Below are 13,952 nucleotides of genomic sequence, written 5' to 3' on the forward strand. Positions count from 1 at the left end.
GAGAGAGAGAGAGAAAGACAGAGGAGAGAAAGAGGGCGACAGAGGGGAGAGAGAGATGGAAAGAGAGAAGGAGGGACAGACAGACATTTAGAAGGCTTCAGTTAGAGCTACAGAACAGAGAGACAGACAGACAGAGCCACAGTTGGCATGTTGTGTCCCACATCCATCTGGATGTGAGACAGAGAACTGAATTATTCAAAACAGAACCTAAAAATGGAGCACTAAAGGAGGGGAGTGTGTGTATGTGTGTCTATGAACGGTTCCACCAGCCAATACATTACATACACTATATGTGGACTCCTGTAGTTGAACAGCTCCCTTTGCTGCTATAACAGCCTCCACTCTTCTGGGAAGGCTTTCCACTAGATGTTGGAACATTGTTGCGGGGACGCTTCCATTCAGCCACAAGAGCATTAGTGATATCTGGCACTGATGTTGGGCGATTAGGCCTGGCTCGCAGCCGGCATTCCAATTCATCCCAAAGTTGTTCAATAGGGTTGAGGTCATGGTTCTGTGCAGGCCAGTCAAGTTCTTCCACACCCATCTCGACAAACCATTTCTGTATGGACCTCACTTTGTGCACGGGGGCATTGTCATGCTGAAACAGAAAAAGGCCTTCCCCAAACTGCCACAAAGTTAAAAGCAGAGAATCATATAGAATGTCATTGTATGCCGGAGCATTAAGATTTCCCTTCACTGGAACTAAGGGGCCTAGCCCTAACCATGAAAAACAGCCCCAGGCCATTATTCCTCCTCCACCAAACTTTACAGTTGGCACTTCACATTCGGGCAGGTAGCGTTCTCCTGGCATCTGCAGAAATGTGACGAACTGACTTGTTGGAAAGGCGACATCCTATGACGGTGCCAAGCTGAAAGTCACTGAACTCTTCAGTACGGGCCATTCTTTGTTTGCATGGCTGTGTGCTCGATTGCATGGCTGTGTGCTCGATTTTACACACCTGTCAGCAACGGGTTTGGCTGAAATAGCTGAATCCTCTCATTTGAAGGTCTAATTATAACCTAACACAGTGGTGCTATGAATCTACTGCTTTACAGGCCACATCAGGCCTGCAAGTCACATTATGCTGGCTTGCAAAGTGATGTGTAATTCCTATTGGAATCCAGCCAGAGTTAGGATATCCAACAAGTGGAATTGTTAATCACCTGCATTCTGCATTCAGAATGAATGCCAGGGTAGGGAAGATGAGAAACTGAGACTACCTCAATCATCTAAACTTGCAGTAAATGCAATTACTAACAGAATGGATTAATTTAGAAAACTGTATGTCATGTAGCTTAACATGAATCAACCAAGGAATGTACATGCAAAAACACAGATATTACAGTAAAACAAACAATTCTAAAAAGCTCCCTGCAATAAAGCATGCTGGGAAATATTATATATGGTTCTATGTAGTACCCTTTTTGCCTTAGAATGGCGCTGGAGAGGATGGCTGACGTTTTACGTGCTCCTAACCAACTGTGCTATTTTGTTCGTCTTTTTGCGTTGTTTGTAACTTATTTTTGAACTTATTTTGTCCATAATGTTGCTGCTACCGTCTCTTATGACAGAAAATAACTTTTGGACATCAGAACAGCGATTACTCCCCACGAACTGTTAGAAGCTTTTTCCTTTAACGAGTCCGACGTGAAGTATATTCCTGGGAACAGGCCCAAATCTCCGTCATTTGCGTGAAGAGAAGATGGAGAAAAAGGGGGCGGAGGTCGGGCTGCCTTCTGAGAATTCATAGGTGAGCGAGTAAAACCCCACTGCCATCCGTTCTATTGGCAAACATGCAATCATTGGAAAACAAAATCGATTACATTAAATCGGGACATTTAAAACTGTAATATCTTCTGTTTCACAGAGTCGGGGCTGAACGACGACATGAACATCATACAGCTGTTTTACACTGTATCGGCAGGAAAGAACAGCAGCCTCTGGTAAGACAAGGGGTGAGGGTCTATGTATATTTGTAAACAACAGCTGGTGCACAATATCTAAGGAAGTACCGAGGCTTTGCTTGCCTGAGGTAGAGAATCTCACGATAAGCTGTAGACCACACTATCTACCTAAAGTTTTCATCTGTATTTTTCGTAGCTGTCTACATACCACAACAGACTGATGCTGGCACTAAGACCACACTCAATGAGCTGTATTCCGCCATAAGCAAACAGGAAAACGCTCATCCAGAGGTGGCACTCCTGGTGGCCGTGGACTTTAATGCAGGGAAACTTAAATCCGTTTTTACCAAATTTCCACCAGCATGTTAAATGTGCAACCTGAGGGAAAAAAACTCTAGACCTCCTTTACTCCACACACAGAGACGCATACAAAGCTCTCCGTCACCCTCCATTTGGAAAATCTGACCATAATTCTATCCTCCTGATTCCTGCTTATAAGCAAAAATTAAAGCAGGAAGCACCAGACTACAAAAGAGAGCACAGCCGAGAGCTGCCCAGTGACACAAGCCTACCAGACGAGCTAAAATACTTCAATGCTCACTTCGAGGCAAGTAACACTGAAACATGCATGAGAGCATCAGCTGTTCCGGACGACTGTGTGACCACGCTCTCCGCAGCCGATGTGAGTAAGACTTTTAAACAGGACAACAGTCACAAGGCCGCAGGGGCAGACGGATTACTAGGACTTGTACTGCAAGCATGCGTTGACCAATTGGCAAGTGTCTTCACTAACATTTTCAACCTCTCCCTGGCTGAGTCTGTAATACCAACATGTTTTAAGCAGACCACCATTGTACCTATGCCGAAGAACACTAAGGTAACCTGCCTAAATGACTATCAACCTGTAGCACTCACGTCTGTAGCCATGAAGTGCTTTGAAAGGCTGGTCATGGCTCACATCAACACCATTATCCCAGAAACCCTAGACCCACTCCAATTTGCATACCGTCCCAACAGATCCACAGATGGTGCAATCTCTATTGCGCTCCACACTGCCCTTTCCCACCTGGACAAAAGGAACACCTATGTGAGAATGCTATTCATTGACTAAAGCTCAGTATTAAACTTTGAACATCCCACGGAGCACCATTAAATCCATTGTAAAAAAAATTGAAAGAATATGGCATCACAACAAACCTGCCAAGAGAGGGCCACCCACTAAAATTCACGGACCAGGCAAGGAGGGCATTAATCAGAGGCAACAAAGAGACCAAAGATAACCCTGAAGGAGCTGAAAAGCTCCACAGCGGAGATTGGAGTATCTGTCCATAGGACCACTTTAAGCCGTACACTCCACAGAGCTGAGCTTTACGGAAGAGTGGCCAGAAAAAAGCCATTGCTTAAAGAAAAAAATAAGCAAACCGGTTTGGTGTTTGCCAAAAGGCATGTGGCAGACTCCCCAAACATATGGAAGAAGGTACTCTGGTCAGATGAGACTAAAATTGAGCTTTTTGGCCATCAAGGAAAAAGCTATGTCTGGCGCAAATCCAACACCTCCCATCACCCTGAGAACACCATTCCCACAGTGAGGCATCGTTGTGGCAGGAACATGCTGTGGGGATGTTTTTCATCAGCAGGGACTGGGAAACTGGTTAGAATTGAAGGAATGGCGGATGGTGCTAAATATAGGGAAATTATTGAGAGAAACCTGTTTCAGTCTTTCACAGATTTGAGACTGGGACGGAGGTTCACCTTCCAGCAGGACAATGACCCTACGCATACTGCTAAAGCAACACTCAAGTGGTTTAAGTGGAAACATTTAAATGTCTTGGAATGGCCTAGTCAAAGCCCAGACCTCAATCCAATTCAGAATCTGTGGTATGACTTAAAGATTGCTGTACACCAGCGGAACTCATCCAACTTGAAGAAGCTGGAGCAGTTTTGCCTTGAAAAATGGGCAAAAATCCCAGTTGCTAGATTTGCCAAGCTTATAGAGACATACCCCAAGAGACTTGCAGCTGTAATTGCTGCAAAAGGTGGGTTAGAGCATTGGGCTAGTAACTGAAAGTTTGCAAGTTCGAATCCCCAAGCTGACAAGGTCCAGATCTGTCGTTCTGCCCCTGAACAAGGCAGTTAACCCACTGTTCCTAGGCCGTCATTGAAAATAACAATTTGTTCTTAACTGACTTACGTAGTTAAAGTAAAAAAATAAAAATACAATTTAAAAAAGTTCACTTTGGGGGGGTGAATATCTATGTACGCCCAAGTTTTCAGTTTTTTTTGTTTGTTTGTTTCACAAGAAAAAATATTTTGCATCTTCAAAGTGATAGGCATGTTGTGTAAATCAACTGATACAAATCCCCCCAAAATCTATTTTAATTCCAGGTTGTAAGGCAACAAAATAGGAAAAATGCCAAGGGGGATGAATACTTTCGCAAGCCACTGTATGTTACCAGTAGCAACATTTGTGACACGTGAATGTCTTTGACCTCATCAAGCACACTGATCCTCTGCCAGGTAACACTAACACACATGTAACCTGTATGGCACATGTAAGGCTCTGACTAAGGCCTTGAGGCTGAAACATTGGCACAAAAAATGCATATGTGATACTTTGCAAGCGCAGGGATGCGGAGGAGCTTCTCCTCGTTAAACAGTGACAGAGAGGACCCAAACAAACCTGTTTCCATATTCAGCCTGGACATCTACATGTGAATAAAACACAGACACAAAGAGTACCCAGCTGGTATGATATGACGCTATCTCCCTCAGACATGACTATTTAGTTCAGATCTCTGTCAGTAAGGCCAGTGGACACACACACACAGCTTTCCGAGAATGAAAGGGAAGATCAGGGTGTATCTGACATGGGGAAATGATTTCATAATTGGATCTCTAATTCATATGTGATTTGCTACAAAGAGGTTTAGAATGTCACTGAAGTTCTGCCTGTTCCTTCTACCTTAATTGTATGAAATATACATTTGTTGGCCCATTAGATAATATTGAGTTCAACAGGGTCAGATACCTGTCAATGGTACATGTAATTCTCCAATGACAAACAATATTCTGAGTGCAGTGTTTCTTCACTCTGTTGCTCGACTACCCCAATGTAAGACTTTGTCCCCGCTTAAGGCGTTTGCATGCTTCCCATCCGGCGCAGTTTGGAAGAGTTTGTGCATATATTATGATGACATTTTGTGGAGGTTAATTTATTTTGGACTTCAGTAAGGGTTTTGTTGGCTGTTCGGGCACACAACTTTTTTCCAGAGGCCAGCCTAAGTCTACGCCCCTTCGTCCGTAACTGGTCAACTGTAGGGATTTTTCAATAACGTCTTTGTTGTCATTCAATGAGAGATGACTCATTTTCATGTAAACTGCACCAAATATCTTAGTTAGATATAAAATTGCACAACTAAGATCTCCTTGGCAAGAATGTGAACATTATGACAGATTTCTCAAGCTATTTCAGATGAATTCTAAGAAACATAATCTCAAAATGGACAAACGGTACTAGTGCTGCTTTTTCTTGTTTTTCCAGCGAAGGTCTTTTAAGGGAGTATGTGAGCACACTCATTTGGTTCGCCTAGCCAACTAGAAACACTACTTTAGTGTAACCCCACAAACCAGACAGACAGCTTAAAATAAAGAAGAATGAGGATGAGGAATAGACCTGTACCATGTAGATACTGTAGATAGACAGATATAATAGTTGAGAGGGAGGAATAGAACTGTACCATGTAGATACTGTAAATAGACAGATATAATAGTTGAGAGAGAGGAATAGAAATATACCATGTAGATACTGTGGATGGACAGATATAATAGTTGAGAGGGAGGAATAGAACTGTACCATGTAGATACTGTAGATAGACAGATATAATAGTTGAGAGGGAGGAATAGAACTGTACCATGTAGATACTGTAGATAGACAGATATAATAGTTGAGAGGGAGGAATAGAACTGTACCATGTAGATACTGTAGATAGACAGATATAAAAGTTGAGAGGGAGGAATAGAACTGTACCATGTAGATACTGTAGATAGACAGATCTAATAGTTGAGAGGGAGGAATAGAACTGTACCATGTAGATACTGTAGATAGACAGATATAATAGTTGAGAGGGAGGAATAGAACTGTACCATGTAGATACTGTAGATAGACAGATATAATAGTTGAGAGGGAGGAATAGAACTGTACCATGTAGATACTGTAGATAGACAGATATAATAGTTGAGAGGGAGGAATAGAACTGTACCATGTAGATACTGTAGATAGACAGATATAAAAGTTGAGAGGGAGGAATAGAACTGTACCATGTAGATACTGTAGATAGACAGATCTAATAGTTGAGAGGGAGGAATAGAACTGTACCATGTAGATACTGTAGATAGACAGATATAATAGTTGAGAGGGAGGAATAGAACTGTACCATGTAGATACTGTAGATAGACAGATATAATAGTTGAGAGGGAGGAATAGAACTGTACCATGTAGATACTGTAGATAGACAGATATAATAGTTGAGAGGGAGGAATAGAACTGTACCATGTAGATACTGTAGATAGACAGATATAATAGTTGAGAGGGAGGAATAGAACTGTACCATGTAGATACTGTAGATAGACAGATATAATAGTTGAGAGGGAGGAATAGAACTGTACCATGTAGATACTGTAGATAGACAGATATAATAGTTGAGAGGGAGGAATAGAACTGTACCATGTAGATACTGTAGATAGACAGATATAATAGTTGAGAGGGAGGAATAGAACTGTACCATGTAGATACTGTAGATAGACAGATATAATAGTTGAGTGGGAGGAATAGAACTGTACCATTTTGCATGGCCTCATGTTTCCAGCGGGGGGTGGTGCATTTGTCTCCTTGCTCTAGAAACAAGAAGCATAAAGTATTTAGAAACAGATACAGATGCAGTCTCTTTTTGTGAGGTCACAGCACAACACAGATGGCCACACTCGTCTGGGTCAAAAGCCCTGATGAGGATTCTTTTTTTAAAACCCTTCTTCAATTGAATGAGGTAAATAAAAAGTCCCCCAGGGATTTTGACCCAGGCAAGTGCAGCATTCTGTTCTGTGCTGTGACATGCGCCCATCAAAAAGGCTGTTCCTGTAGAGATGAAATAGGCATTTGAATACTTCAATGTATTTTAAAAGTGTTACCTGACATGCTGCTGGGCTTCAGGGCCTAGACACCATTCTCATACCCTCTCCTGCCTTCTGATACTGGGCTGGAGGGAGATAGAGCTGGAGGTTACTGGGCTGGAGGGAGATAGAGCTGGAGGTTACTGGGCTGGAGGGAGATAGAGTTGTAGGTTACTGGGCTGGAGGGAGATAGAGCTGGAGGTTACTGGGCTGGAGGGAGATAGAGCAGGAGGTTACTGGGCTGGAGGGAGATAGAGCTGGAAGTTACTGGGCTGGAGGGAGATAGAGCTGGAGGTTACTGGGCTGGAGGAGAGATAGAGCTGGAGGTTACTGGGCTGAAGGGAGATAGAGCTGGAGGTTACTGGGCTGAAGGGAGATAGAGCTGGAGGTTACTGGGCTGAAGGGAGATAGAGCTGGAGGATTTAAAAAATGTTTAATTTACAATGACGGCCTAGGAACAGTGGGTTAACTGCCTTGCTCAAGGGCAGAACCTTGTCAGCTCGGGGATTCGATATAGAAACTTTTCAGTTACTGGCCCAATGCTCTAACTACTAGGCTACCTGCTACATGGAAAACTCATAGAGAACTCATACCTCTCTAGCTCTCTGTATTCCCAGTCAGTTTCTATGAGCTCAATATGACACTGTTGACAATACAGAGGGTACTCAGAACCATGTATAGATATGTGACTCTGTTGGCAGCTATTCTCACCTGTGTGCAGCGTGTCAGAATCCCCCACGGTGATGCGTCGGCTTACACCATTGGAGCCTGGAAGACACATACAAAGGATTTTGTTAGATTGTTAGATTTGCTGAAGAAGGAACAGGTCTCCTATGCCAAATGTTCCCTAGACATGACTCTGATGCCCACAGCAACACCTAGTGGTAATAGATGGAACAGCAACCCTCTGACGCACGCACGCACGCACGCACACACACACACACACACACACACACACACACACACACACACACACACACACACACACACACACACACACACACACACACACACACACACACACACACACACACACACACACACACACACACACACACACACACACACACACACACACACAGCTTTAATGCCTTAACAGGGAGATCAACATGCAACAGAGAAAGAAAGAGAGACTCTGACATACTGTATGTAAAGATGTAGCCTATGGTCCCATACTGTGTACATACAGTGCATGATAAAAGACTTTGCTAGAGCACATAACGATAAGGTCATGGCCTGTTCTATAGTATGTAGACTAGTATCGAATACTAGATGTGTGTGTGTGTGTGTGTGTGTGTGTGTGTGTGTGTGTGTGTGTGTGTGTTGGGGGAGTGTTAGAGCAGCACAGTCAGGAAGTGGAGTGTCCACATTCCAGGAAGAATTGTCATTTTATAATATGAAGCCACATCTCGGAATCAGAGAGCTGCAATGACAACACAGAAACACAGACACACACACACGCACATTCTTACATACCACAGAAGGTGGTTCAGGTTAACTATATAACATACTGGTGCTATATTGATTCACTATATTTCAAAAATCTGTCTAGCCCAGCCTCTCTGTCTCTGTCTCTGCCTCGCTGTCTCTCTCGCCTCAGTGCTGGGATTGAACACGCGACCCTCAGAGCAGGAGCTCACAGCTTACGTCTCTCCACCATCCCTGTCCACAACGCCGCAGCAAACCGCAAGCTTACTGGCGAGTGATCTCCCAATGTCCTAAGTCCTGTCGAATTTCAGTGTCTCTAGAGCGACCTGGCTGGTGTGATTGTGTCAATATGTATGTGTCAGTGGCTTCGGAAAGTATTTAGACCCCTTTCCTTCTGCCACATTTTGTTACATTACAGTCTTATTCTAAAATGGATTACAAGATTTTTTCCCCCTCATCAATCTGCACACAATAACCCATAATGACAGAAATACCTTATTTACATACGTTTTCAGACCTGATCTGATATGTTTGGAAAGGCACACACCTGTCTATATAAGGTCCCACAGTTGACAGTGCATGTCAGAGCAAAAACCAAGCCATGAGGTCGAAGGAATTGTCCGTAGCGCTCAGAGACAGGATTGTGTCGAGGCACAGATCTGGGGAAGGGTACCAAAAAATGTCTGCAGCATTGAAGGTCCCCAAGAACACACTGGCCTCCATTATTCTTAAATGGAACAAGTTTGGAACCGACAAGCTGTCAGTCTGGCCAAACTGAGCAATCGGGGAGAAGGGCCTTGGTCAGGGAGGTGACCAAGAAACCGATGATCACTCTCATAGAGCTCACCAGAGTTCCTCTGTGGAGATGGGAGAACCTTCCAGAAGGACAACCATCTCTGCAGCACTCCATCAATCAGGCCTTTATGGTAGAGTGGCCAGACGGAAGCCACTTCTCAGTAAAAGGCACATGACAGCCTGCTTGGAGTTTGCCAAAAAGCACCTAAAGGACTCCAAGAACATGAGAAACGAAATTCTCTGGGGATGTTTTTCAGCAGCAGGGACTGGGAGACTAGTCAGGATCGAGGGAAAGATGAACAGAGCAAAGTACAGCAAGATCCTTGATGAAAACCTGCTCAAGAGGACTCAGGACCTCAAACGGGGGTGAAGGTTCACCTTCCAACAGGACAACGACCCTAAGTACACAGCCAAGACAACGCAGGAGTGGCTTCGGGACAGGTCTCTGAATGTCCTTGAATGGCCCAGCCAGAGCCGGGACTTGAATCTCTGGAGAGACCTGAAAATAGCTGTGCAGCGACGCTCCCCATCCAATCTGACAGAGCTTGAGAGGATCTTCAGAGTAGAATGGGAGAAACTCCCCAAATACAGGTGTGCCAAGCTTGTAGTGTCATACCAAAGAAGACTCGAGGCTGTAATCGCTGCTAAAGGTGCTTCAACAAAGTACTGGGTAAATGGTCTGAATACTTTTGTAAAATGTAACTTTTTCAATTTTTTATTTTTAATAGATTAGCAAAAACGTTTTTTTGCTTTGTCATTATGAGGTATTGTGTGTAGATTGATGAGGAAAATAAAATAATACATACATTTTAGAACAAGGCTGTAATGTAACAAAATGTGGAAAAAGTCAAGGTATCTGAATACTTTCCAAATGCACTGTATGTCCATGTCAATGTGTGTGTGTATGTGTATGTATGTATGTATGTATGTGTCTGTGTGTGTGTGTGTGTGCGTGCGTGTGTATATGTGTGTGTATATATGTGTGTGTGTATATGTGTGTGTATGTATGTGTGTGTGTGTGTGTGTGTGTGCGTGTGTATATGTGTGTGTGTGTCTATGTGTGTGTGTATGTATGTGTGTGTGTGTGTGTGTGTGCGTGCGAGCGTGTGTGTCTGTATAGAGTTGTTGATGTGTGTGTGTCTAGCGTGCAAGAGACTATAATTGAGATATCAGGAAGTGAAACTTGAGATATCAGGAAGTGAACCGTCCAAGATTACAGCCTCCACACTTTTTTGCATGGTTTTACCATAGTGTGTGTTTGTGTGTGTGTGTGTGTCTTCCTACTCTATGCTGATGAGTTGAGACTGTTGCTAAACATCAGGTCTATTAAGGCCATGTATTTTGCCTAATGCATCTTTTATTGGCATATGGCCTAATGTATTCATGTCATGAAGAGGTGAGTTGACAGCCTTAACCCAACATAAATAATGCTCTCGTTCCACACAGAGAATGAGGTGCCATATGCAACTGGTAAACATCCATCTACTGCAATAATCTATTTTGCGTGTGTATCTAAATTGTAGAGGTGCCATCTTTGTGTGTATGTCCACTATACACAATCCCTCCTCCCATACCCCCTTCCTATGGAGAACAGCTGGCTGGAGGTGAAGTGCATGATCCATCCACTTCTACTCAGTGTACTAACACATCGTTTTAACGATAACGTTTTATCTATCTACATGCAACTTGGCATCAGGTCAATAATTGTAACCTCATCAAAGGTAGCTGGGGAGTGCCTGTTGGCTGTAGTGGGGCTTATGGAAAGTTGTCTGTTGTGGTGTGGGTATGTGTGTGCGAGTGCGTGTGTGTGCGTGTGTGAGTGGCTGACACAGCAGTCTGATGAACATTCAAAGTAGCAGCGATAAATTACAGATCTGGGTTAGATAGACATACAGTAGGGCTCTGAGAGGGAGCTGTGGGTGGGCGTGTGTGTGTGTGTGTGTGTGTGTGTGTGTGTGTGTGTGTGTGTGTGTGTGTGTGTGTGTGTGTGTGTGTGTGTGTGTGTGTGTGTGTTTTTGTGTGTGTCTTTGAGAGAGAGAGAGAGAGAGAGAGAGAGAGAGAGAGAGAGAGAGAGAGAGAGAGAGAGAGAGAGAGAGTTGGTCCACAGATGGCCTTTTTTTTAAGGAAAATCACTTGGTTGAGTGCTTTGGTGAATGTCTAAGTATCATTTGGGCACATAGAGTCCTGAATTACCACAGTGAAACTAATGGCTCTGAACACACACCGCAGGCCTGAATTAGCTGGAGCGCGCGAGAGAGAAAGAGATAGAGAGCACGGTCTCTACCCCCCACTCTCCTCTCTCTCCCCTGTCACCTGTCTGTCCAAGCCATGTGGTTTTTATCATCCCCTGCTCACTCTATTTCAATAAATGTCTCTCAAACGAGCTGCCTATTTGTTTGGTTTGAAAGAAGCTGACTGTTAAATCAATGACTGAGTCAAGTCTTTTAATCATCTGTGATGTGATGGTTAAAAGACATGATAAGTGCCTTTCATGTCTCAGTCAATGGATGCTTTCATACAAGTACAAGAGAAAACCCATCAGCGTGATGTCTATTTGGCAATAGACTTTTTCAATGGGCCTTTCTTTCTTTCTTTCAATGACAGAAGGTTCCTCTGGTTGAGACACAACCAATGCAGCTCATACTCAAGCTGCAAGATTAACCAGTAATATTTCAGATTTCAGTTTCTGCATCCCAAATAACAGCCTATTTATTTTATTTAGAGTGCTCTACTTTTGACCAGGGCCTACTATAGTATATATGGAATATGGTACCATTTGTGACATACCCATTGGCTGGGATGACTGGGCCACCTAATATGGTGGAATACAATATACAGTTTAGTAATAGTCAATGCATTACATAACACAGAGGAAAGCAGTGCTGTAGTATGTTCATGCAGTTACCAGAACTAAAATATTCTTATCACATTAGCCTGGGAAGGATATAGGGATATGGTCTAGGATCAGTTTTGATTATAATGAATAAGATTACATGTGACAGAGGGGCACTGATCGTAGATCATCAGCAGTCCTACTCTGAGATGCTTTATGAATACGGGGCTATCTAATAAATGTGAGTTGTAAATGCACTTGGTCCTGACTTAACATTGCAGCAGGGAGAAAGGAAAGAAATCAGGACAAAGATGTGATCTACACACTGTGATGTTGTCCAGCTCCATCTAAAACACTGACCTAACACAGAGAGGAGCAGAGAAGAGACACAGAGATTACCAATCTGGCATTTAGTTACATAATCCTCAAACAAAGAGAGTGAGAGAGAACAGTGGGGAGAGGAGTGGAGAGAGCAGTGGAGAGAGCAGTGGATTGAGTAGTGGAGAGAGCAGTGGAGAGAGGAGTGGAGAAGAGTGGAGAGCAGTGGCGAGAGGAGTGGAGAGAGCAGTGGAGAGAGCAGTGGAGAGAGGAGAGGAGAGAGGAGTGGAGAGAGCAGTGGATTGAGCAGTGGAGAGGAGTGGAGAGAGCAGTGGAGAGAGGAGTGGAGAAAGCAGTGGAGGAAGCAATGGAGAAAGCAGTGGAGAGAGGACTGGAGAAAGCAGTGGAGAGAGGAGTGGAGAAAGCAGTGGAGAGAAGAGTGGAGAGAGCAGTGGAGAGAGGAGTGGAGAGAGGAGTGGAGAAAGCAGTGGAGAGAGGAGTGGAGAGAGCAGTGGAGAGAGGAGTGAAGAGAGCAGTGGAGAGAGGAGTGGAGAAAGCAGTGGAGAGAGGAGTGGAGAAAGCAGTGGAGAGAGGAGTGGAGAAAGCAGTGGAGAGAAGAGTGGAGAAAGGAGTGGAGAGAGGAGTGGAGAGAGCAGTGGAGAAAGGAGCGGAGAACAAAGGAGAGAATTAATGAATCAAATAGAAATGGGCCTCATGGGTTAGCACTGCAGAAAACAGACTCACAGACACGTGCATGCACCAGCACACACACACACACATGCACACACACACACACACACATGCATACACACACACACACACACACACTTGTTTGTGTCATGGTTTTGGGCTGTGTGTGGAGGCAGCTCATACCACATGTAATCACGTCTTTAGCTTGCAGATACACAGAATAATTTGAATGCCAGATTTTCTTGAAAAACCCAAAGGGCCAAACAGAGGAAGAAAACAAAGAATGTGGAGTGAGCCTTGATGATGTGGAAGACAGAGTGTTGGCTGGCAGCCGTGTGAGTGTGTGAGTGTGTGTGTGCGTGTGTGTGTTCACATGCCCTGACACCTTGCATGCCTGCCTGTTTTATGCAAATTAGGACAGAGAGTGTGTCTCAATAGTCTACTGTGGCTTCATCTTCTCATATCCTTCCCTTCATCTACACTGGTCTGAAAACATAGGATAGGTGAAATACCCAGGATTTGCTTTCTCTATTCCAGCTCTTTCACATCAGTACAGCTGAAGGAAAGGAGATGAGGAGACTAGGAAAGGTCATGTTAGTCTTCTTTTTTTTTGGGGTGGGGGGGGGGAATTTTTTATGTTTCTACAGATAACAGACAGAACGGGTAGAGGTCAGAATACACACAGATCCCCTACCAACTCAAACCCACTCCAACCACCCAACGCTCTAACAGAACACACACAGATCCCCTACCAACTCAAACCCACTCCAACCCCCCCATGCTCCAACATAATACACACAGATCCCCTACCAACTCA

At 44.0% G+C, this 13,952-nt stretch overlaps 1 protein-coding gene across 5 annotated transcripts in view; it reads right to left on the reverse strand.

Annotated features, from left to right (window-relative positions):
- LOC129820060 (thyroid hormone receptor beta) overlaps positions 1-13,952 on the reverse strand; it is a 223,541-nt gene that overhangs the window by 34,610 nt on the left and 174,979 nt on the right. For 4 of the 5 annotated variants that reach the window (XM_055876885.1, XM_055876884.1, XM_055876881.1 and 1 more), the window contains exons 3-5: positions 7,783-7,839; positions 7,090-7,157; positions 6,745-6,798 (exon numbers count right to left, since the gene is read on the reverse strand). In XM_055876885.1, the coding sequence (XP_055732860.1) occupies positions 6,745-6,798; positions 7,090-7,096 (61 nt within the window). In that variant the 5' untranslated portion in view covers positions 7,097-7,157; positions 7,783-7,839. Of the gene's footprint in view, positions 1-6,744; positions 6,799-7,089; positions 7,189-7,782; positions 7,840-13,952 lie in introns of all 5 variants that reach the window. The other variant, XM_055876883.1, reaches the window with a different exon arrangement.

This window comes from Salvelinus fontinalis, chromosome 22 (genome assembly GCF_029448725.1).
Source record: "Salvelinus fontinalis isolate EN_2023a chromosome 22, ASM2944872v1, whole genome shotgun sequence".
Taxonomy (NCBI): domain Eukaryota; kingdom Metazoa; phylum Chordata; class Actinopteri; order Salmoniformes; family Salmonidae; genus Salvelinus; species Salvelinus fontinalis.